At 56.0% G+C, this 25,172-nt stretch overlaps 1 protein-coding gene across 2 annotated transcripts in view; it reads left to right on the forward strand.

The window, feature by feature from the left end:
• The window catches only part of NFKBIE (NFKB inhibitor epsilon), a 179,419-nt gene extending 156,191 nt beyond the window's left edge, over positions 1-23,228 (forward strand). Inside the window, exons 7-8 of one of the 2 annotated variants that reach the window (XR_013596058.1) lie at positions 21,494-22,179; positions 22,316-23,228. Coding sequence is in view for 1 of the 2 variants with exons in the window: in XM_078647301.1 (XP_078503427.1) it covers positions 21,494-21,559 (66 nt within the window). In the remaining variant the exon portion in view is untranslated. Of the gene's footprint in view, positions 1-21,493 lie in introns of both variants that reach the window. The other variant, XM_078647301.1, reaches the window with a different exon arrangement.
• The last annotated feature ends 1,944 nt before the right edge of the window (positions 23,229-25,172 follow it).

Raw genomic sequence — 25,172 nt, forward strand, 5'->3', positions numbered from 1 at the left:
CTCCTATTTATCAACCGGGTGGTTGCATTCTTTAGTAAAACACAAACAGATGCTCCCACCCTGGGGGGTTCTAAGTACCCCATGCTAATATTCGCCGATGACACCCTGCTCCTTTCCAGGACTCGGAGTGGGTTACAAGCGGCCCTAAATAGATTTGCAGAATTTTGCACAGAAAACGATCTTCAGATTAACGCTGAAAAAACTAAATTTATGGTTTTTAATAGGAATAAACAAGTTAAAAGTTCATTTTTATTAGACGGTGTCCCAATCGAACAGATCAAAGTCATGTCCTACCTGGGCGTGACTCTTGACCATCAACTTACGTGGAACCCACAGTTGGAGGTATTAATTCTTAAATTCGTTCGCCTTACAGGATGCTTGCTGAAAGAACACAAAAAAACCTTCACCAAACGCATTACACCAGCGTTAAAAATTTATGAGGCCAAGGTTAACGCAGCTACCCTGTATGGTCCGGACATATGGGGCTACAAAGGCTTGTCAGCACTAACTATTGCACAGAACAGGTTTTTTCGGAATCTAGTGGGGCTTCCTCATTCGACACCCATAAAACCATTGCTTTTAGACTTAGGCTGTAGACCACTGGAAGAGATGGCACAGTATCGCCTTGTTGCTCTTTGGCGTCGCCTTTGGACGACCGAAGAGCTTAGTCTTTTCGCTCATGAATTGGGCGAGATTAGATCACTGTGGGGTGCCCAGAAAATTCCATGGTTGCGGGAGGTCAAACAAATCTTGCACTCTATGGGCCTCCCCGAACTATGGTTACATCCCGAATGTTCTAGGTTTCCTTCTAAAGTGGAATTTAAAGAGTTATTTTGGGCTGCAAAGAAATCTGCACTGGTCTCCCTTTCATCAGAAAATAGCCTAACGGGACTGTTTTTAACACACAAGATTATACCGTCCCTTGAGCCCTATTGGGATTTGATATGCAAAACACTTGACCGTAAGCTGTATCATCAGTTTCGGGTGGGCACTTTGCCGATCAATTCCTTTACCGCAAAGTGGGCAAAGAGTACAAGTACAAAATGTCCTTTTTGTCCTTACCAGGTTGAAAGTGTTGGCCATCTGTTTTTTGCATGCCCAGCACATCGACTGCCTCGTCATAAATGGTTGAAACCAATTTGCAAAACCTTAAATTGTGAGGGGAATCGCACAGCCCTGTTGAGATTACGTGAGATGCGTACTGAAAAATCTGTGATCTGTGTTTCCAAATTCTTGGGGTGGATGTGGCTGATTCGTGTAAAGAACTTGTAACCCCTTTTTTATTAACTTGTCTATTTTTAATGCCTGTATATATTCTGATGGCAATTCTTCTTAATACCTGGGGTTCCATTGCAAAATGTAAAAATGTAAAAATGCTGAAATGTTGATAATGTTTTTTATATTGTTGTCTTTTATGAATTTTATTCGAAATAAAGACTAAATGAACTGAACTGCAAAGATAAAAAAAATTATTGGAGAAATCAATGCAAGACATAATCATTCAATTATGCAGGAACACAACGTTTCCTTGGACAGTGGTCACGTGTTGCACTCCTGACCGGAGAATTATCTTCAACATCACATTGCCTTTGCCGTCTCACAAAATCTAATTTCCCTCTCCATTACAACCACCATCTCTCCTTATTCCAGACTCTACCATCGCTTGTACGCGCATCTTTCAACCAGACTTCCATAATCTGTAGAGGGGAAGTAAATATAGACTCTCCGGAAATCACATAACCAGGGTTTCTCACGCGCACCCAACACCCTTTCTGGAATTTGTCCTTCACTCTTTTCCCATCTCCAGTAACAACCTGAATCTTGGTCTGAATGCCCCTCCTCACATCTTCAATTCCATGCAATAACCTGGGGTCCATAGGACGAGAACCCATACATTCTCACCTGAGCATGGTGCCAGGCATGCGCCCTCTCAACAAAACGAAAAGGGAAACACCCTTGCGGTCACTGGGAGTTGTTCTCATCGCTCAAATCATGTCATCGACAACTATTATCCAATCCAGTTTATTCACCAAAGCCAACTGCAAACGTCCTTTAAAGGTACAATTAAATCGTTTGACTAATCCATTGCTTCTAGGATGATAAAGAGCAGACTTTATGTGCTTAATGCCAACCATTCGTAAACATTCTTCCTTTCCAACAGAGACTAATTGCGTTCCATTATCGGTCACCAATTCACTTGGGTAGCCTTACCTTCTAAATACTTCTTTCAAAAATCGTATAATAACCTGTGTACTAATTGCGCTCACAAATGTCACCTCAGTCCACTTAGACAAATATTCAATTAAAACTAAAATATACCTAGATGATTCTCCTTACAATTTATATGGACCTGAAATGTCCATTGCTAATTTATACCATGGTGCCATGGGTACCTCAATAGGTGTAACTGGAGATTGATGCATTACTTGATTCCGTTCAAAACTTAAAACCCATCTTTTCCCTGCCAATTACAATTAGTGTTTCTAGCTTAATTTTCCCCCTCCCTCCGGTCTTCTGCCTTCTAGGGTCTTACAGCAATTTATAGCGCGGGGACACACTGTTTTAGTGTAACCAGGCGCTCTAGAAATGGCTATATTATTATTATTATTATTATTATTACTTGTGTCTTATCACTGATTGCACATGCACTACAATTATTATTATTATAAAAACTTTTATATCGCGCTCTATTACTAGCAAGTATCCTGGCGCGGTGTGTGAGGTTGCAGAAGGTAGTGGAAAAAAAAGAGCTGACCACTAAAGGCTCATATGAAACAAATTCGTTTTCAGCCCTTTCTTGAAGGCAGTGACAGTCGGGGCAACCCTAAGATGCAGAGCAAGAGCGTTCCAGGCCCTAGAGGCCCTAACAGAGATAGACTGGCCTCCTAGTCTAGAGTACCTAAATCTAGGCACAGTCATTTGGCACTGATTGGCCGAGCGAAGGCAGCGGTTCGGGACATATAAGGTAAACCTTTTCCTCAAGTATGCAGGGCCGAGCTGATGGGTCGCACGAAAGGAGAGAACCAGTGATTTAAACAAAATCCGGTGAGCAACCGGAAGCCAATGAAGACTGCGTAAGTAACGGCGGACGCTAGATCTCCTGGGGAGCTGAAACAGAAGTCGCGCGGCCGCATTTTGAATAACCTGAAGCCGTTGGATCAGATAAACAGGTATGCCACTAAACAGGGCATTCGCATAATCAAGCCTGGAAAGTATTCGAGCACGTGACACCGTCTCTTTGGCCTCTCTTGGGAGGAGGGAAAAAAACCTGCGTAAGGCTTTAAGAGTGGCGAAGCAAACGCCCGTAAGTTTTTTAATATGGTCCTCAAACTTAAGGTCATTCCCACACCAGACCCCCAAGTTCTTAGCTGGGCCACCCATAGAATTGGGACAAGGCAAATCTGGTGGCCATAGGAGGTCTCTGAAGTTATCGGTAAAGGAACCATAGAACAAAACCTCAGACTTATCTTCATTACACTTGAGCTGGGCAAATGCTAACCAGCGAAAAACAGATAATAGGCAAAGCTGAACCGCCGACGTATCCAAATTATCTTTTGACCAAGTGAATAAAAGTTGGGTATCGTCGGCGTAGGCCATTATTTTAGCCCCCCACTGTTCCGCCAAGTAAATCAAAGGAGTCAAATAAACATTGAAAAGCAGGGGGCTCAAGGTAGACCCCTGTGGGACTCCTGTAGTGAGTTTTTTTAGGCAAGGAGGCGTGAGGTGGCATCCAGACCTGTTGCGTCCTATTATCCAAAAATGACGTCAGCCAGTCAAGTGCTGATCCGGAGATGCCAACGGCAGCTAGTCTGGCAAGAAGTAGGGCATGGGGCACTGTGTCGAAGGCGGCAGAGAGGTCTAGTAAAATCAGAACCGCTCTGCCACCTCCATCAAGGCACTCCCGAATCGCCTCGGACATCTCAACCAGTGCCGTTTCAGTGCTATAAGCAGCCCGGAACCCTGATTGAGCAGGGTGCAAAGCCTGAGATGACTCAATAAGATTGTCTAACTGTCTGACAGCAATCTTCTCACAAACTTTCGCCAGGGCCGGCATCAGTGAAATAGGCCGGTAGCTGGAAGGGGCAACCGTATATAACCTGGCCTTTTTTAAAAGCGGCAGAAGTTTGGCTTGCTTCCAGCATAGCGGAACAGCTGCAGACGAAAAAGAGAGATTAACAATCTGAGTAACCTCTTTGCATATTGTATCAGCCACCCCCCCCAAGAACCCTTGCAGGACATGGGTCGGAGGGTGACCCCGACTTCAGGGCCTCAAGTACTGCCAGAGTGTCAGACTCAGTGGAAGGAGAGAAGACAACAAACTGCTCAACTGACCTTGGCACCGAAAAAAAGGGTAAGGCTGGAGAGGACTTGAAGTCGTCACAGACGACTCGCAGGTCCTCTTGGATGTTGGCAATTTTGTCTATAAAGAAAAAAGAGAGCTCTTCACACCAGTGATCGGATGAAGGCAACAAAGGTTGCGCAGCGCATGGCGATAAAAAGCTCTGGACAATTGAAAAAATGTCCTTGCTGTTATTATTCGCTTTTTCAATTCTTCCTGCATAATAGCTGCTCTTTGCTGACCTAATCGCAGCATAATAATCCTTTTGAGCCGCACGCAAATTGCTCTTTGCCTCCGGCGTGTAAGCTTGTCTCCACACCCGTTCCAGCTTCTTACATCCAAGTTTCAGTTCCCGTAAGGTATGGGAAAACCATGGTTTGGAGGCAGTAGAACGCATCCTGCGAATACATCCCTTGTTGGTGGAAGCAGCAGACCCCAGTTCCACCCATGTGTTAAAGGCACTAACCGCCATCTCGATCTCCGAGGTCAATATCGGGCGGTTTCGGGATAAAGAGTCAGTCATGATGGCTAAATTGATCCTCTGTAAATGTGCAGATGGGGGAATACTCCCAGCCCCCGTAGCTCTATCCAAGGACCAGGAGAACCTAATTAACTCATGGTCTGACCATGTCACCTTCTCAGGGCACGTCATGACTATATCAAAGTTAGAACAGACCAGATCTAAAAGGTGACCACCCACATGGGTTGAGGCATCGACCCATTGTTTGAGATGGGCCATGGTTAGAGCTTCACCCAAGCGAATGGCCTCAATAGAGTCCAAAACATCCACATTTAATTTAAAATGTAATTTAATTGCGGGTTTATATAGCGCTAGGAATCGACTCCCGGAGGAGTATCTCCACGCTTCGACCGCCGGGGAACCCGTCCTGGCTCACCCTGAGAGATGGTCCCTGATGGGTATCTCTAAGGTGCGACCAAGCATCCCCGGCGGTCTGGGGGGCCGTTGTGAAGATGAGGCAAGCTGATGCCCAGAGTTGACGAGTGTGGTTTCTGACTAGAGTAGGCACCGAGGCGAGAATTATCGAGTCCGCTGACCCTGGTCCACGACCCTGCCGCGTCGGGAATCGAACCCTGGTCCCGGGCCGTTCTCTGCTTACGGGTCTGCCGCCTCTAACCAGTGAGCCACACTTCTCCACATGAATGTTAAAATCCCCCAAAAGGAGATACCTTACAAATCTTAAGGCACGAGGCACTATAACCTCCTCCAATGCCCCTATAAAATTTCCAACATTACCTGGAGGCCGATACACCAGAGTACCTCCTAGGGTAAAATGTGGGTTAAGCACAATGGAAAAATGGAGCAATCCCTCACATAATTCTCTACTGCCTTATCCACACCTGGAAAATTCCTCCCTGACTCTCCACTTCATGGCTCGGATACCAATATGTCCCTCATAGGCCAATTCCAATACATGCACTTGCAACTCCCATGGCACAACCAAATGCTGCACATGTCATCAAGATGATCTGTTGGTGTATGTGGACGATTGGAAGATGCATGATAACAGGTCGAGGCGAGTTTTGGTCAAACTGCGGGACCATGGTCTTACATTGCGTGTTGATAAATGCAAGTTCAGCAAGGATGGCTGGACTGTTTTGGCCATCATATTTCTTAGCAAGGGGTGCAACCTAAAATTAAACTTTGGGAGGTGATTGAGAAAATTCCTGCACCCAGTAACAAAGACCAACTTAGTTAGTTTCTGGCTATAGTTGAATTTTGTGCCACATTTTGCCAATAAGATATTCTCCTAAAGGACATTGATAAAGAAAGTGGAAAAATATGTGTGGGATGAGGAGTGTCAGTCAGCTTTCTAGTGTGTTCATTAAGATATCACTAATGCATATCCTCTTAAACCCTTCGATACCCAGGACAGGAGCGCAATAATAACTGTTGCTAGTGATGCAGGTTTGGGCGCTGTTCTGATGCGGAAAAGGGTGCATGGAAGGGAGGAAGTGATCGCTTTCGCCTCTAAGGCACTTCTGGGAGCAGAGGCCTCTCATTCTAACATTAAAAACAAAGCGTTGGCATCATGATGCGGGTACATTTCAAAACCTATGTGTGGCGGGGCATTTAACAATCCGTATGGACCATAAACCGTTGGTGAATCTGGCTGCAGAGAAGGTGTGTCCACCCCTCCTCCTCCAACTGCAGAGTAGGTGTGTTGGACCCGGCCTCATGGCGTGGTCCTACCCCTCCCGCATGGCGGGCCCAGGACGACATCGGCCCTCCACCCAGCATCGGGCAGCCCTTTTGCCCGACACTGCACGCCCCAACATTGCTGGTCCGGTCACCATCCCGGACCCCCACTACCGGCCTGGCTCCATCGTGTGCCCCTCACGACCTAAGCACGAGGCCGCGCCCGACTCCATCTTGGGCCCACCACGTCACGACCACGTGGCCTCGGCCCCGGCCCCAGCGAAGCCCAGACATCGAGGCACCAAGATCCACCCAGGTGGTCGAGTGGCCATTCGACAGATCCCGGAGAAAAGGGAGTTTCGAAGGCCCTCCAGCCGTCCCCGGATGCCTAGTATCGATTACCCTCCGGCCTCCCTGGGCGCTGGCTCCACCCCCCTGCTGGCTCCACCCCCCTGCTGGGTGTCTGGACACCATCATCCCGGCCCCTCTGACCCCCAGGCGAGAGGGTCCGGACATCAAAGGACTCCAGTCCTATATCTGGGCCAGCCCCGGAGTAGGACGTCAGTTGTATCCTGGACTGGAAGCCCTGCTGACGCTGTCGCGGCCGACACCAGAAGAACTCCTGTGCCTGTAACCTGAGATATCTTGAGGGCCTGCTGCTGCTGCCACGGCCCACCTTGCTAAACCATCTTGAGAGCCTGCTGGCGCTGCCGTGGCCCCCCTTGCTCAACCATCTTGAGAGCCTGCTGGCGCTGCCGTGGCCCCCCTTTGCTGAACGATCTTGAGAGCCTGCTGACGCTGCCGCGGCCCATCTTCGCCGAAACCACCTCGAGGCCTGCTGGCGCTGCCACGGCCTCCTCTCCGTAAAGACCACCTGTCGAGTCCTGCTGGCGCTGCCGCGGCTCGACCTCTCGGAACCCCCGGCTCGAGGATTGAGAGCTGTGCGCAGGGTATCCCTTCCTGCCCCCCTATCGAGACTGTCCCGCTACCCTGACCCTTTTACGAGACTCTCCAGATCCCTCGATCTGCTTGTACATATCGCTGAGAACCAGCAACCTTTATTTCCTGATAAAGCTTGCGAACTTAACCTCTGGTGTGGTGTCCATTTGTAGTGCTGTGGTTACTCTGCTGTACGATCCTAGGAGAGGGTCCTCACTCAGGAGGCCTCTCGGTAACGCTCGGCTACTTCTTGACGGAGAGGTGGACCTAGGGGTGGTCAGTCAGACATCTTCTGCCTCCCCCGGGATCGCCTTTCTAACAAGGTGTGTCCGCCCCTCCTCTTCCAGCTGCAGAGTAGGTGTGGCTATCTCTCCTCCAGCTGCAGAGTAGGTGTGGCCAGCTCTTCTCCAGCTGCAGAGTAGGTGTGTCCACCCCTCCTCCTCCAGCTGCAGAGTGGGTGTGTCCACCCCTCCTCCAGCTGCAGAGTAGGTGTGTCCACCCCTCCTCCAGCTCCAGAGTAGGTGTGTCCACCCCTCCTCCAGCTCCAGAGTAGGTGTGTCCACCCTCCTCCAGCTCCAGAGTAGGTGTGTCCACCCCTCCGCCCCCAGCTCCAGAGTAGGTGTGTCCGCCCCTCCTCCAGCTGCAGAGTAGGTGTGTCTGCCCCTCCTCCTCCAGCTGCAGAGTAGGTGTGTCCACCCCTCCTCCTCCAGCTTCAGAGTAGGTGTGTCCACCCCTCCTCAAGCTGCAGAGGAGGTGTGTCTACCCCTCCTCCAGCTGCAGAGTAGGTGTGTCCGCCCCTCCTCCAGCTTCAGAGTAGGTGTGCCCACCCCTCCTCCAGCTGCAGAGTAGGTGTGTCCACCCCACCTCCAGCTGCAGAGTAGGTGTGTCCACCCCTCCTCCAGCTGCAGAGTAGGTGTGTCCACCTCCCTCCTCCAGCTGCACAGTAGATGTGTCCGTCCCTCCTCCAACTGCAGAGTAGGTGTGTCCACCCCACCTCCAGCTGTTGAGTAGATGTGTCCACCACTCTTCCAGACGCAGAGTAGGTGTGTCCCCCCTCCTCCTCCAGCTGCAGAGTAGGTGTGTCCACCTCCCTCCTCCAGCTGCAGAGTAGATGTGTCCGTCCCTCCTCCAACTGCAGAGTAGGTGTGTCCACCCCTCCTCCAGCTGCAGAGTAGGTGTGTCCACCCCTCCAGCTGCAGAGTGGGTGTGTCCGCCCCTCCTCCTCCAGCTGCAAAGTAGGTGTGTCCGCCCCTCCTCCTCCAGCTGCAAAGTAGGTGTGTCCGCCCCTCCTCCAGCTGCAGAGTAGGTGTGTCCACCCCTCCTCCAGCTGCAGAGTAGGTGTGTCCACCCCTCCTCCAGCTGCAGAGTAGGGTTGCCTGCCCTCCTCCAGCTGCAGAGTAGGTGTGTCCACCCCGCCTCCTCCAGCTGCAGAGTAGGTGTGTCCACCCCTCCTCCTCCAGTTGCTGAGTCGGTGTGTCCACCCCTCCTCCAGCTGCAGAGTAGGTGTGTCCACGCCTCCTCCATCTGCAGAGTAGGTGTGTCCACCCCTCCTCCTCCAGTTGCTGAGTCGGTGTGTCCACCCCTCCTCCAGCTGCAGAGTAGGTGTGTCCACCCCTCCTCCTCCAGTTGCTGAGTAGGTGTGTCCGGCCCTCCTCCATCTGCAGAGTAGGTGTGACCGCCCCTCCTCCTCCAGCTGCAGAGTAGGTGTGTCCACCCCTCCTCCATCTGCAGAGTAGGTGTGTCCACCCCTCCTCCTCCAGTTGCAGAGTAGGTGTGTCCGCCCCTCCTCCGGCTGCAGAGTAGGTGTGTCCGCCCCGCCTCCTGCAGCTGCAGAGTAGGTGTGTCCGCCCCTCCTCCAGCTGCAGAGTAGGTGTGTCCACCCCTCCTCCTCCAGCTGCAGAGTAGGTGTGTCCACCCCTCCTCCAGCTGCAGAGTAGGTGTGTCCACCCCACCTCCAGCTGTTGAGTAGATGTGTCCACCCCTCCTCCAGCTGCATAGTAGGTGTGTCCACCCCTCCTCCAGCTGCAGAGTAGGTGTGTCCACCCCTCCTCCAGCTGCAGAGTAGGTGTGTCCAACCCTCCTCCAGCTGCAGAGTAGGTGTGTCCACCCCTCCTCCAGCTGCAGAGTAGGTGTGTCCACCCCTCCTCCAGCTGCAGAGTAGGTGTGTCCGCCCCACCTCCAGCTGTTGAGTAGATGTGTCCACCCCTCCTCCAGCTGCATAGTAGATGTGTTCACCCCTCCTCCAGCTGCAGAGTAGGTGTGTCCGCCCCTCCTCCAGCTGCAGAGTAGGTGTGTCCACCCCCCCTCCTCCAGCTTCAGAGTAGGTGTGCCCACCCCTCCTCCAGCTGCAGAGTAGGTGTGTCCACCCCACCTCCAGCTGCAGAGTAGGTGTGTCCACCCCTCCTCCAGCTGCAGAGTAGGTGTGTCCACCTCCCTCCTCCAGCTGCACAGTAGATGTGTCCGTCCCTCCTCCAACTGCAGAGTAGGTGTGTCCACCCCACCTCCAGCTGTTGAGTAGATGTGTCCACCACTCTTCCAGACGCAGAGTAGGTGTGTCCCCCCTCCTCCTCCAGCTGCAGAGTAGGTGTGTCCACCTCCCTCCTCCAGCTGCAGAGTAGATGTGTCCGTCCCTCCTCCAACTGCAGAGTAGGTGTGTCCACCCCTCCTCCAGCTGCAGAGTAGGTGTGTCCACCCCTCCAGCTGCAGAGTGGGTGTGTCCGCCCCTCCTCCTCCAGCTGCAAAGTAGGTGTGTCCGCCCCTCCTCCTCCAGCTGCAAAGTAGGTGTGTCCGCCCCTCCTCCAGCTGCAGAGTAGGTGTGTCCACCCCTCCTCCAGCTGCAGAGTAGGTGTGTCCACCCCTCCTCCAGCTGCAGAGTAGGGTTGCCTGCCCTCCTCCAGCTGCAGAGTAGGTGTGTCCACCCCCCCTCCTCCAGCTGCAGAGTAGGTGTGTCCACCCCTCCTCCTCCAGTTGCTGAGTCGGTGTGTCCACCCCTCCTCCAGCTGCAGAGTAGGTGTGTCCACGCCTCCTCCATCTGCGGAGTAGGTGTGTCCACCCCTCCTCCTCCAGTTGCTGAGTCGGTGTGTCCACCCCTCCTCCAGCTGCAGAGTAGGTGTGTCCACCCCTCCTCCTCCAGTTGCTGAGTAGGTGTGTCCGGCCCTCCTCCATCTGCAGAGTAGGTGTGACCGCCCCTCCTCCTCCAGCTGCAGAGTAGGTGTGTCCACCCCTCCTCCATCTGCAGAGTAGGTGTGTCCACCCCTCCTCCTCCAGTTGCAGAGTAGGTGTGTCCGCCCCTCCTCCGGCTGCAGAGTAGGTGTGTCCGCCCCGCCTCCTGCAGCTGCAGAGTAGGTGTGTCCGCCCCTCCTCCAGCTGCAGAGTAGGTGTGTCCACCCCTCCTCCTCCAGCTGCAGAGTAGGTGTGTCCACCCCTCCTCCAGCTGCAGAGTAGGTGTGTCCACCCCACCTCCAGCTGTTGAGTAGATGTGTCCACCCCTCCTCCAGCTGCATAGTAGGTGTGTCCACCCCTCCTCCAGCTGCAGAGTAGGTGTGTCCACCCCTCCTCCAGCTGCAGAGTAGGTGTGTCCAACCCTCCTCCAGCTGCAGAGTAGGTGTGTCCACCCCTCCTCCAGCTGCAGAGTAGGTGTGTCCACCCCTCCTCCAGCTGCAGAGTAGGTGTGTCCGCCCCACCTCCAGCTGTTGAGTAGATGTGTCCACCCCTCCTCCAGCTGCATAGTAGATGTGTCCACCCCTCCTCCAGCTGCAGAGTAGGTGTGTCCGCCCCTCCTCCAGCTGCAGAGTAGGTGTGTCCACCCCCCCTCCTCCAGCTGCAGAGTAGGTGTGTCCACCCCTCCTCCTCCAGTTGCTGAGTCGGTGTGTCCACCCCTCCTCCAGCTGCAGAGTAGGTGTGTCCACGCCTCCTCCATCTGCAGAGTAGGTGTGTCCACCCCTCCTCCTCCAGTTGCTGAGTCGGTGTGTCCACCCCTCCTCCAGCTGCAGAGTAGGTGTGTCCACCCCTCCTCCTCCAGTTGCTGAGTAGGTGTGTCCGGCCCTCCTCCATCTGCAGAGTAGGTGTGACCGCCCCTCCTCCTCCAGCCGCAGAGTAGGTGTGTCCACCCCTCCTCCATCTGCAGAGTAGGTGTGTCCACCCCTCCTCCTCCAGTTGCAGAGTAGGTGTGTCCGCCCCTCCTCCGGCTGCAGAGTAGGTGTGTCCGCCCCGCCTCCTGCAGCTGCAGAGTAGGTGTGTCCGCCCCTCCTCCAGCTGCAGAGTAGTTGTGTCCACCCCTCCTCCTCCAGCTGCAGAGTAGGTGTGTCCACCCCTCCTCCAGCTGCAGAGTAGGTGTGTCCACCCCACCTCCAGCTGTTGAGTAGATGTGTCCACCCCTCCTCCAGCTGCATAGTAGGTGTGTCCACCCCTCCTCCAGCTGCAGAGTAGGTGTGTCCACCCCTCCTCCAGCTGCAGAGTAGGTGTGTCCAACCCTCCTCCAGCTGCAGAGTAGGTGTGTCCACCCCTCCTCCAGCTGCAGAGTAGGTGTGTCCACCCCTCCTCCAGCTGCAGAGTAGGTGTGTCCACCCCACCTCCAGCTGTTGAGTAGATGTGTCCACCCCTCCTCCAGCTGCATAGTAGATGTGTCCACCCCACCTCCAGCTGCAGAGTAGATGTGTCCACCCCTCCTCCAGCTGCAGAGTAGGTGTGTCCACCCCACCTCCAGCTGTTGAGTAGATGTGTCCACCCCTCCTCCAGCTGCATAGTAGGTGTGTCCACCCCTCCTCCAGCTGCAGAGTAGGTGTGTCCACACCTCCAGCTGCAGAGTAGGTGTGTCCAACCCTCCTCCTCCAGATGCAGAGTAGGTGTGTCCGCCTGTTAGAAAGGCGACCCCGGGGGAGGCAGAAGATGTCTGACTGACCAGCCCTAGGTCCACCTCTCCGTCAAGAAGTAGCCGAGCGTTACTGAGAGGCCTCCTGGGTGAGGGCCCTCTCCTAGGATCGTACAGCAGAGTAACCACAACACTACAAATGGACACCACACCAGAGGTCGAGTTCGTAAGCTTTATCAGGAAATAAAGGCTGCTGGTTCTCAGCGATATGTACAAGTAGATCGAGGGGTCTTTAAAGTCTCGTAAAAGGGGGTCAGGGTAGCGGGACAGTCTCGGTTGGGGTGTAGGACGGGATACCCTGCGCAAAGCTCTCAATCCTCGAGCCGGGGGTTCCGAGAGGTCGAGCCGCGGCAGCGCCAGCAGGCTCTCCAGATGATTCGGCAAAGGTGGTCCGTGGCAGCGCCAGCAGGCTCTCAAGATGGTTCGGCAAAGGTGGGCCGCGGCAGCGCCAGCAGGCTCTCAAGATGGTTCGGCAAAGGTGGGCCGCGGCAGCGCCAGCAGGCTCTCAAGATGGTTCGGCAAAGGTGGGCCGCGGCAGCGCCAGCAGGCTCTCAAGATGGTTCGGCAAAGGTGGGCCGCGGCAGCGCCAGCAGGCTCTCAGGGTATCCTCGGGTTACAGGGACAATGAGTTCTTCTGGTGTCGGCCGTGACAGCGTCAGTAGGGCTTTCCAATCCAGGATACAACTCCCGTCCGACTCCGGGGCTGGCCCAGATATAGGACTGGAGTCCTTTGATGTCCGGACCCTCGCGCCTGGGGGCCAGAGGGGCCGGGAAGATGGTGTCCAGACACCCAGCAGGGGGGTGGAGCCAGCACCCAGGGATGCCGGGGGTGATCGATACCAGGCGTCCGGGGACGGTTGGAGGCCCATCGAAACTCCCCTTCCTCCGGGATCTGTCGAGTGGCCACTCGACCACCTGGGTAGATCTTGGCGCCTCGATGTCGGGGCTTCGCTGGGGCCTGGGCCAGGGCCGAGGCCACGTGTTCGTGACGTGGTGGTCCCAAGATGGAGTCGGGCGAGGCCTCGTGCTCAGGACGTGATGGGCCCATGATGGAGTCAGGCCGGTGTGGTGGCCCGTGGTGGTAACCGGACCGGTAGTGTTGGTGCGTGCAGGATCGGGCGGAAGGGGCCGCCCGGGGCTCTGTGGAGGGCCGATGTCGTCCGGGGCCCACCACGCGGGAGGGGTAGGACCACGCCACGAGGCCGGGTCCAACACGCGTCCCCCCCAGCTGAAGGCAGGGGAGAGTCACCCATCTTCTTAGGGATTCTCCTCGCCGAGGCGGAAGAATCGGGACAGGCCGTCAGCATTGGCGTGGTCATTGCCGGGGCGATGCTCCACAGTGAAGTCCATCCCTTGGAGGGAGATTGACCATCGCAACAGTTTCGGGTTTTCTCCCCGCATCTGCATCAACCACCGTAGAGGCCGGTGGTCGGTCTGGACCCGGAAGTGGGTGCCGAAGAGGTAGGGCCGGAGCTTCTTTAGGGCCCACACGACGGCGAAGGCTTCCCTCTTGATAGTGCTCCATCGCTGTTCTCTGGCCAGCAGCCGCCGGCTGATGAAGGCAACGGGGAGGTCGGCCCCTTCAGGGTTCACTTGGGAGAGGACCGCCCCAATTCCGTGCTCCGAGGCGTCGGTTTGGACCACAAACTCCCGGCTGTAGTCGGGGGCTTGGAGCACAGGGGCGGTGCACATAGCGGTCTTTAGGGTGTCGAAGGCTACCTGGCACTCGGGGGTCCAGTGCACCCTTTGTGGTAGTCTCTTCGAGGTCAGTTCTGTGAGGGGCCCCACAATGCTCCCATAGTTCTTGATGAAGCGCCGATAGTATCCAGTGAGCCCCAGGAAGGCTCGGACGGCGGTCTGGGTGACCGGGGGCTCCCAGGCCTGGATAGCGTCAATCTTTGGCTGGAGGGGAGCCACCTGGCCGCTCCCTACTTGGTGTCCCAGATACGTCACGGACCCTTGTCCTATCTGGCACTTGCTGGCCTTTATGGTCAGTCCGGCCCGACGGAGGGCCGTCAGAACCTCCCGGAGGTGGGTCAGGTGCGCATCCCAGTGGAGACTGTACACCGCAATGTCGTCTAGGTAGGCGGCGCTGAACTCTTCTAGCCCGGCCAGCACCCTATTCACGAGTCTCTGGAAGGTGGCCGGGGCTTTTTTCATGCCGAAGGGTATCACCTTGAAATGGTAGTGGCCATCAGGGGTCGAGAAGGCTGATCGCTCTTGCGCTCCAGGTGCGAGACCGATCTGCCAATACCCGGCCGTGAGATCGAAGGTGCTGAGATACTTCGCAGCCCCCAGGCGATCGATCAGTTCATCCGCCCGGGGGATGGGATGGGCGTCGGTCCTGGTGACGGCATTCAGCCCCCGGTAGTCAACACAGAACCGGAGCTCCGGGGGCGTGCCGGGTGCGGCGGCTTTAGGGACCAGGACAACTGGGCTGGCCCACGGACTGTCGGAGGGTTCGACTACCCCCAGCGCTAGCATCTTGGCCACCTCGGACTGGATGCAGGCCCGCACTCGGTCGGGCACTCGGAAAGCTCGGTGTCTTACAGGCGGGCTGTCTCCGGTGTCTACATCGTGGACACACCACCGGGTGACTCCAGGGGTGAGGGAAAACAGATCTGAAACTGCCCCAGCAGCTGCCGGCAGTCATGGTGCTGTTCGGGGGTCAGGGTGGAGGGGAGCATGACCCCTTCGATGGAGCCGTCCTTCTCAGTGGTGCTCATGAGATCTGGCAAAGGTTCGGAGTCGTCCTCAGCTCCGTCATCGGTCGCTAACAGCAGACTTCGTTCAGTGCGGGCAAAGTGCGGCTTGAGCCGGTTAGCGTGTAGAACCCGGAGGGGGTTCCTGGGGGACTCCATGTCCACCAAGTAAGTGATGGGGCTCTTGCGCTCCACCACCTTGAAGGGCCCCGTCCATTGGTCCTGGAGGGCGCAAGGTTCAACCGGGGACATGACCCAGACCTGCTGGCCCGGCTCGAATTTGATGGACGAGGCGTTCCGGTCATACCAGCGTTTCATCTCCTCCTGACTAGCCTCCAGGTTGGCTTCGGCCAGTTCCCGGAACTTCCGAGTTTGGTTGCGGAGAGTCAGGAGGTACTGGTAGACATCTGGTGGAGACAGCCGTCTCCCAGCCTTCTTTGACCAGGCTGAGGGGGCCTCGGACCGGGTGCCCATACAATAGTTCGAAGGGGCTGAACCCCAGGGACTTCTGGGGTACTTCGCGATACGCAAACAGGAGGCAAGGCAGCAGAACATCCCATTTGCATCGTAGTGGCTCCTCTAGGCCCTTGATCATTCCCTTCAGTGTTCGGTTAAACCGCTCCACAAGTCCATTCCCTTGGGGGTGATACGGGGTGGTGAACTTATATGTGACCCCGCACTGTTGCCACAGGGATCGCATATACTTGGAGATTAAGTTTGTGCCCCGATCACTCACGACTTCTTGGGGGAAGCCGACTCTGGAGAAGATCCCCATTAGGGTTCGACCTACTACTGGGGCCGTGATGGTTCGGAGGGGGATGGCTTCCGGATAGCGGGTGGCATGGTCCACCAGAACGAGGATGAAGCGGTGCCCTTGAGAGGTGCGGGGGTCCAGGGGCCCCACGATGTCTATCCCCACTCGCTCGAAGGGGGTGGTGACCACGGGAAAAGGCTGGAGCGGGGCTTTGACTTTCCCCCCGCTCTTCCCGCTGGCTTGACAGGTCGGGCAGGTTCTGCAGTGATTATGCACATCGTTGCGCATTTTCGGCCAGTTGAAATGAGTCACCAGGCGGCTGTAAGTTTTATCCTGCCCCAGGTGCCCGGCGAGGGGCACATCATGTGCTAAGTTCAAGAGGTAGTCTCTAAATCGGAGGGGAACGACCAGCACCCAGCTGGCCCCTAGTTCGGCAATCTTCTGCTCACTGTAGAGAAGGTCGTTGTCCCAATAGACCCAGTGGGACCCCGCCGGGTCTCCAGCGGCTTGAGTGGCGGCTTGTCGTTGAATTCCCTCGAGGGAGGGACAGGTGCTCTGTTCTTGTCGGAATTGTTCGCGGGTGGGGCCACCTTCTTGGCGCCACTGAGCTAGTTCTGGAAGGTGGCCGAGCTCGGTGATTTCTTCATGGCTGGGCCCCTGGGGGCCGGGTTCAGGGTCGGCGTCCTCGGGGACGGCGGGCGGTGGAGGTGCGGGCCACTCCGGCTCCTCGATCGGGTCTTCCTCCGTTGGGGTGGAGGCCCGGGCGGACATGGAGCGGGTGGTCGCACAGACCCACTCAGGAAGGCCTAGCATCCCCAGATGCTCTCTACGCTCTACGCCGGCCCAGAGGGAACTTTCCAGGTCGTTCCCGAGGAGGCAGTCTACGGGGGAATCGTCTCGGACAGTCACTTTCAGCATGCCCGACACCCCTCCCCACTCGAAGGGGATGCGGGCCATCTGGCACAAACTCTGAGTTGTCCGCCGACCGTACTGGGCACAAGACGTTGGGAAGAATTTGTTCGGAGGTCACCAAGTGGCAGCGGACCGCCGTCACGCTGGCTCCAGTGTCCCGGAGGGCTTCGGCCCGGCGTCCATTGATGGTGACCCATTGGCGGTATTTCTGGGTGTTACCTGGGATCGGGTCTCGGGGGATCATGTCTCGATCACCCAGGCATGCTAAGATCATGGCGGCGGGCTCCCACTCGGCCTGCTCGGGGTCATCGCCCTCTTCTTCGCCTCCCTCTGCACTCAGGGCGGCGGCCGCGATCTGGCGGCTCGGGGGACCGGTGGTGCCGGGTCGCTGGTTCATCGGGCAGAGAGGGTCGTTCGCATAATGGCCCTGTCGCTGGCATCTGTGGCACGTAACATTCGGGCAGGGCCCGGGCCTTGCTGGGGGGCCCCCCCTCCAACCCAGGGATGGCGACGGGGAGGTAGGGGATGACCCCGTGGGAGTGTCTCGGCCCCTGCTCTGGCCTCCTCCGCCGCCTCGTGGTCGGTGGTTCCCCGGGGATCCCCGGCCGTAGTCTCCCATCGGATTCCGGGGAACTCGGGTGCTCACCCATCTATCCGCCTCAACAGCGAGTTTTCGTGGCTCTGTCAATTTGCTGTCGAGGAGGTGCTGCCGGAGTTCGATGAAGCAGTTATTGGAAAGATGTTCCCATAGGATGAGGTCGACCAACTGCTGGTAGGTGGTGACCTGGCAGCCTCTGATCCACCCTTCGAAGGCTCTGCTGTAAAAGTTCACGTACTCCACCCAAGTGGTACCGGGGATTTTTTTACAGTCTCGGAATCGCTGCCGGTACATTTCGGGGGTGAGTCCGTAGCGAGTGAGGAAGGCGGTCTTCATGTGTTCGTACGAGGTCATCTCGGCGTCGGGGAGCTCTAGCAGGGCGTCTCTCCCCTCGTTGATGAACTTTCCCCATAAGCCGGCGCCCCAGTCTTTGAGGGGTACTCGATGGGCGGTCATGGCAACCTCGTAGGCTTTGAACCACTGTTGGATGTCGTCGTTCTTATAGTATTCTTTGACGACCTCCTTGGGTATGTGCACCTTCGTGTCCACCGGCGGGGGTGAGGTCTTGCCCCCAGCGGTGCCGGTTTCGTTTGTCTTGGCCTTGATTTCCAGTTCTTTGAGGCCGCGCTCATGCTCGAGCACGAGTTTCTTTTCTTCGAGGTCTCGTTGTCTTCGCCTTTCCTCTAGGTCTCCTTCCAGCCGTAGTTGCTCGAGGGCTAATTTCCTTTCTGCCAGCTGTATCTCTCCTTCTTGTCGGAGTCTGGCGAGCTCCAACTCGTGGAGCCGGTTCCTCTCTCGTTCTCGGGCGTCTCCGTGGGGGAGGCCCGTGTCTAGGTTTGCGGGTCTTTACCCCGCTGGGTTCGCGTCGGTCTCCGGGCGTCCGTTCGGGCCCGGGTTGTCTTCATTCTGGGGTGGCGCGTTATCGGCGTCCGCCCAGGCTTGCAGGGCTGATTTAAAGTCCTCTTTGGTGTTGAGGCCCGTGGTAGCGATGCCTAGGTCCTTGCAGAATTGTTTTAATTCCTTGTGGCTGTAATCTTCCATCTTTTCTTTCTGGAATTCCGCAGTCGGTCTGGTTTCCTGAGTAGTCATGGTCGCGGTGTGTTTTTCTCGGTAGTGAGTGAATTACTCTCTGTATGATCTGCGTCGGCTCGGATCCCGTCGCCTGCCACCAATGTTAGAAAGGCGACCCCGGGGGAGGCAGAAGATGTCTGACTGACCACCCCTAGGTCCACCTCTCCGTCAAGAAGTAGCCGAGCGTTACTGAGAGGCCTCCTGGGTGAGGGCCCTCTCCTAGGATCGTACAGCAGAGTAACCACAACACTACAAATGGACACCACACCAGAGGTCGAGTTCGTAAGCTTTATCAGGAAATAAAGGCTGCTGGTTCTCAGCGATATGTACAAGTAGATCGAGGGGTCTTTAAAGTCTCGTAAAAGGGGGTCAGGGTAGCGGGACAGTCTCGGTTGGGGTGTAGGACGGGATACCCTGCGCACAGCTCTCAATCCTCGAGCCGGGGGGTTCCGAGAGGTCGAGCCGCGGCAGCGCCAGCAGGCTCTCCAGATGATTCGGCAAAGGTGGTCTGCGGCAGCGCCAGCAGGCTCTCAAGATGGTTCGGCAGGGGTGGGCCGCGGCAGCGCCAGCAGGCTCTCAAGATGGTTCGGCAAAGGTGGGCCGCGGCAGCGCCAGCAGGCTCTCAAGATGGTTCGGCAAAGGTGGGCCGCGGTGCGCCAGCAGGCTCTCAGGGTATCCTCCGGTTACAGGGACAATGAGTTTTTCTGGTGTCGGCCGTGACAGCATCAGTAGGGCTTTCCAGTCCAGGATACAACTCCCGTCCGCTCCGGGGCTGGCCCAGATATAGGACTGGAGTCCTTTGATGTCCGGACCCTCGCGCCTGGGGGCCAGAGGGGCCGGGAAGATGGTGTCCAGACACCCAGCAGGTGGGTGGAGCCAGCACCCAGGGATGCCGGGGGTGATCGATACCAGGCGTCCGGGGACGGTTGGAGGCCCATCGAAACTCCCCTTCCTCCGGGATCTGTCGAGTGGCCACTCGACCACCTGGGTAGATCTTGGCGCCTCGATGTCGGGGCTTCGCTGGGGCCGGGGCCGAGGCCACGTGTTCGTGACGTGGTGGTCCCAAGATGGAGTCGGGCGAGGCCTCGTGCTCAGGACGTGATGGGCCCATGATGGAGTCAGGCCGGTGTGGTGGCCCGTGGTGGTAACCGGACCGGTAGTGTTGGTGCGTGCAGGATCGGGCGGAAGGGGCCGCCCTGGGCTCTGTGGAGGGCCGATGTCGTCCGGGGCCCGCCATGCGGGAGGGGTAGGACCACGCCACGAGGCCGGGTCCAACACCGCCCCTCCTCCTCTAGCTGCAGAGTAGGTGTGTCCACCCCACCTCCAGCTGTTGAGTAGGTGTGTCCACCCCTCCTCCTCCAGCTGCAGAGTCGGTGTGTTCGCCCCTCATCCTCCAGCTGCAGAGTAGGTGTGTCCACCCCTCCTACGGCTGCAGAGTAGGTGTGTCCGCCCCTCCTCCAGCTGCAGAGTAGGTGTGTCCACCCCTCCTCCAGCTGCAGAGTAGGTGTGTCCGCCCCTCCTCCAGCTGCAGGGTAGGTGTGTCCGCCCCTCCTCCGGCTGCAGAGTAGGTGTGTCCACCCCTCCTCCAGCTCCAGAGTAGGTGTGTCCGCCCCTCCTCCAGCTGCAGAGTAGGTGTGTCCGCCCCTCCTCCAGCTGCAGGGTAGGTGTGTCCGCCCCTCCTCCGGCTGCAGAGTAGGTGTGTCCGCCCCTCCTCCAGCTGCAGAGTAGGTGTGTCCACTCCTCCTCCAGCTGCAGAGTGGGTGTGTCCACCCCTCCTCCAGCTGCATAGTAGGTGTGTCCACCCCTCCTCTGGCTGCAGAGTAGGTGTGTCTACCCCTCCTCCAGCTGCATAGTAGGTGTGTCCACCCCTCCTCCAGCTGCATAGTAGGTGTGTCCACCCCTCCTCCAGCTGTAGAGTAGGTGTGTCCACCTCTCCTCCGGCTGCAGAGTAGGTGTGTCCACCCCTCCTCCTCCAGCTGCAGAGTAGGTGTGTCCACCCCTCCTCAAGCTGCAGAGTAGGGGTGTCCGCCCCTCCTCCGGCTGCAGAGTAGGTGTGTCCACCCCTCCTCCGGCTGCAGAGTAGGTGTGTCCACCCCTCCTCCTCCGGCTGCAGAGTAGGTGTGTCCACCCCTCCTCCGGCTGCAGAGTAGGTGTGTCCACCCCTCCTCCGGCTGCAGAGTAGGTGTGTCCACCCCTCCTCCTCCAGCTGCAGAGTAGGTGTGTCCACCCCTCCTCCTCCAGCTGCAGAGTAGGTGTGTCCACCCCTCCAGCTGCAGAGTAGGGGTGTCCACCCCTCCTCCTCCAGCTGCAGAGTAGGTGTGTCCACCCCTCTGCCTCCAGCTGCAGAGTAGGTGTGTCCACCCCTCCTCCAGCTGCAGAGTAGGTGTGTCCACCCCTCCTCCTCCAGCTACAGAGTAGGTGTGTCCACCCCTCCTCCTCCAGCTGCAGAGTAGGTGTGTCCACCCCTCCTCCAGCTGCAGAGTAGGTGTGTCCACCCCTCCTCCTCCAGCTGCAGAGTAGGTGTGTCCACCCCTCTGCCTCCAGCTGCAGAGTAGGTGTGTCCACCCCTCCTCCAGCTGCAGAGTAGGTGTGTCCACCCCTCCTCCTCCAGCTACAGAGTAGGTGTGTCCACCCCTCCTCCAGCTGCAGAGTAGGTGTGTCCGCCCCTCCTCCAGCTGCAGAGTGGGTGTGTCCACCCCTCCTCCAGCTGCAGAGTAGGTGTGTCCACCCCTCCTCCTCCAGCTACAGAGTAGGTGTGTCCACCCCTCCTCCAGCTGCAGAGTAGGTGTGTCCACCCCTCCTCCAGCTGCAGAGTAGGTGTGTCCGCCCCTCCTCCAGCTGCAGAGGGGGTGTGTCCACCCCTCCTCCTCCAACTGCAGAGTAGGTGTGTCCGCCCCTCCTCCAGCTGCAGAGGGGGTGTGTCCACCCCTCCTTCTACACCAGAGAGTGGGCAGGCCATCCCTCCTCCAGCCGCTGGGAGCCTGGGTGCTGCACGTTGTTCTGGGGGGGCAGAGGATGCTGGTGAACCTCGGTTATTAACTCTCATGTTGTGGTAAACCCCATACCTCCACCTAGTTGACTTGTTTCTCTTTAATGAATCCCACATCTTGGAGGACTGACCTGTCTTCTCTTCTGCTTCTGTCTCCCCAGCTCCTGGCTCTTTTACCCTTCGATGATCTGAAGATTTCGGGGAAGCTTGTCGTGTGTTCGGAGTGACCCAAGCGAATGTACGGAGCTAAGAACTGACGGTGGAGAAGATCCACCAAGTATGGTGTGGCTCAGATGACGTCACTACCACCACGACACAGCAGGGTCCCAAGGAGGGTCTGCTTGCACCAGGTCCCTATAACTTCTGATGGGGTTTGTGTTGACACCACAGGGATGAGTGACTGGCCTGCTGGATCTTAGAGTGGCCCCAAATAAGGCGAGCATGAACCACCTGGAACACCACGACATGCAAAAAACTTTTGCACCACAGATTCATCTCGGAAGCCTTGGTGGCGGCTAATGCCAGGATTTTGGCGACCACGATGGGACAAGGTGGTGTCGGATACTTTAGCACCACTGCCTACAGTCCACGGCTGCTGGAGGGACCCGGCTGTCTCCACAGGGACCCTGCGCAACACATGGACAAGTGTGGACAATGCAGAACATTGCTCGGTGGAGGATGTATGACATTACAACGCATGCTTTTACCACGCATGCCTTTACAACGCGGTATTTACAACGCATGCCTTTACAACGCATGCCTTTACAACGCATAGTGCTTTGGGTCGCTGGATAGTGAATTGTTTAATTTACTATTCCAACTCCAGTCCCCGTGGATAGTAGGGAAGGTGGTGGATAGAATCTATTCCCTATCCTAGAGCGCCCCCCAGCGCAATGCGTTGTAATGGTTTGCGTTGGGGGGCGCTGGATAGTGAATAGTTTAATTTACTATTCCAACTCCAGTCCCCGTGGATAGTAGGGAAGGTGTTGGATAGTAAATTAAACCTATTCCCTATCCTAGAGCGCCCCCCAGCGCAATGCGTTGTAATGGTTTGCGTTGTAAAAGTTGCGTCTTAAAGGCACTGTGTGGTAAAAGTTGCGTTGTAAAGGATGTTTCCTCTCGGTGGAGGGACAGTCCATGCCAAAACCACTGTGTCATCCCTGGTCTGGACTTGGGTCTGGATGAAGGCAGCGAACACCAGGAGTGGATGTTTGACCTTGGTGATTTGTTCAGGGGGGGTCTGGTGCTCTTGTGACACTGGAGACATGAGTGGTAGCAGTGCTTAATTTGTAAAAAAAAAAAAAAAAAGAAGTGCCCGGGCTCTTGTCAGGAGACCTTTGCACCACACATTGCCCCTGCCATGCTGCCAATGATAGTAACAACGCAACTACTAACCCTCAGACTCCTACAAATGCGACAATTTGGACTACGCCAGGCCCCCAAACCTACAAGGTTGGCTTGGGTGGCAGGTAATAGCCATTTTTAATATATATTGAATTAATAATTAACTGTTGTTGTGGTCATCTCTAAATTAGCCAGACATCGCCACCTTGTGGTAGACTGTCACAAGCTTCGCTGTTGACAATTAAGTGCCGGTGCCGAGCACCAGGAACAACCAGCTCAAATTAAGCACTGATGGTAGGCACTTCTTTGCTGGACTGAGCTCTCTTGCTGCATTCAGAGCAGTTGATGCTTGTCACCTCCCAGCGTGCTGGTATGGCTGCTGACATAGGCTTGGGGTAAGGGTCTGCTCGGCTCCCCGTGGCATGGCCCAACGCTGCTGGGAGCTCGGGACCTATGCTGTGCACACGCGCAGTGCACCCGCGAAGGCCACTCACTGCGACACTGCATCTCAAGTCTTTATAGCCAAACTGAAATAAAGCAGACCAGGCATTACTTGTGCATTAATTTATTTCTTTATGTATGTTAAGGTTTTATATAGCGCGAACAAGACACTTGCGGGTATCAGAGCGCTTTACATGGAAGTTGTTGGAAACAGGTACAAGCATAGAAAAATAAAAATATAGGCGAATTTTGGTGCTTTTATCTGCAGACGCAAAAAACAACAAGTGATGGACTGAATGTGGATCAATGTCACACACTCCCCCAGTCAAAAGATCTGGGCCCAAATCCATCGTTTTTTTGCACTCCACACCACCCTGGGTCAGATAATGGCTTTATGCAAATCAGCTCTGACCCTGTTGCCCCATGGGAACAGTCCAGTCCGAACTACAACAGCCATATCTTTCCCAGACCGGAATCAAGCATCCGAGGACCGGACCGGTTTCGAGGTAACACCTCTCTTCAGCCCGGCTAGCTTGACTCCAAGTGGTGTGGAGTGCCTGGGACCCACGTCTGGGCATCCCCAGCGCACTTAGGGCGGCAATTGCAAAAAAACAACAAGTGATGGACTGAATGTGGATCAATGTCACACACTCCCCCAGTCAAAAGATCTGGGCCCAAATCCATCGTTTTTTTGCACTCCACACCACCCTGGGTCAGATAATGGCTTTATGCAAATCAGCTCTGACCCTGTTGCCCCATGGGAACAGTCCAGTCCGAACTACAACAGCCATATCTTTCCCAGACCGGAATCAAGCATCCGAGGACCGGACCGGTTTTGAGGTAACACCTCTCTTCAGCCCGGCTAGCTTGACTCCAAGTGGTGTGGAGTGCCTGGGACCCACGTCTGGGCATCCCCAGCGCACTTAGGGCGGCAATTGCAAAAAACAACAAGTGATGGACTGAATGTGGATCAATGTCACACACTCCCCCAGTCAAAAGATCTGGGCCCAAATCCATCGTTTTTTTGCACTCCACACCACCCTGGGTCAGATAATGGCTTTATGCAAATCAGCTCTGACCCTGTTGCCCCATGGGAACAGTCCAGTCCGAACTACAACAGCCATATCTTTCCCAGACCGGAATCAAGCATCCGAGGACCGGACCGGTTTCGAGGTAACACCTCTCTTCAGCCCGGCTAGCTTGACTCCAAGTGGTGTGGAGTGCCTGGGACCCACGTCTGGGCATCCCCAGCGCACTTAGGGCGGCAATTGCAAAAAACAACAAGTGATGGACTGAATGTGGATCAATGTCACACACTCCCCCAGTCAAAAGATCTGGGCCCAAATCCATCGTTTTTTTGCACTCCACACCACCCTGGGTCAGATAATGGCTTTATGCAAATCAGCTCTGACCCTGTTGCCCCATGGGAACAGTCCAGTCCGAACTACAACAGCCATATCTTTCCCAGACCGGAATCAAGCATCCGAGGACCGGACCGGTTTCGAGGTAACACCTCTCTTCAGCCCGGCTAGCTTGACTCCAAGTGGTGTGGAGTGCCTGGGACCCACGTCTGGGCATCCCCAGCGCACTTAGGGCGGCAATTGCAAAAAACAACAAGTGATGGACTGAATGTGGATCAATGTCACACACTCCCCCAGTCAAAAGATCTGGGCCCAAATCCATCGTTTTTTTGCACTCCACACCACCCTGGGTCAGATAATGGCTTTATGCAAATCAGCTCTGACCCTGTTGCCCCATGGGAACAGTCCAGTCCGAACTACAACAGCCATATCTTTCCCAGACCGGAATCAAGCATCCGAGGACCGGACCGGTTTCGAGGTAACACCTCTCTTCAGCCCGGCTAGCTTGACTCCAAGTGGTGTGGAGTGCCTGGGACCCACGTCTGGGCATCCCCAGCGCACTTAGGGCGGCAATTGCAAAAAACAACAAGTGATGGACTGAATGTGGATCAATGTCACACACTCCCCCAGTCAAAAGATCTGGGCCCAAATCCATCGTTTTTTTGCACTCCACACCACCCTGGGTCAGATAATG

Source organism: Lissotriton helveticus, chromosome 6, assembly GCF_964261635.1.
Source record: "Lissotriton helveticus chromosome 6, aLisHel1.1, whole genome shotgun sequence".
NCBI lineage: Eukaryota > Metazoa > Chordata > Amphibia > Caudata > Salamandridae > Lissotriton > Lissotriton helveticus.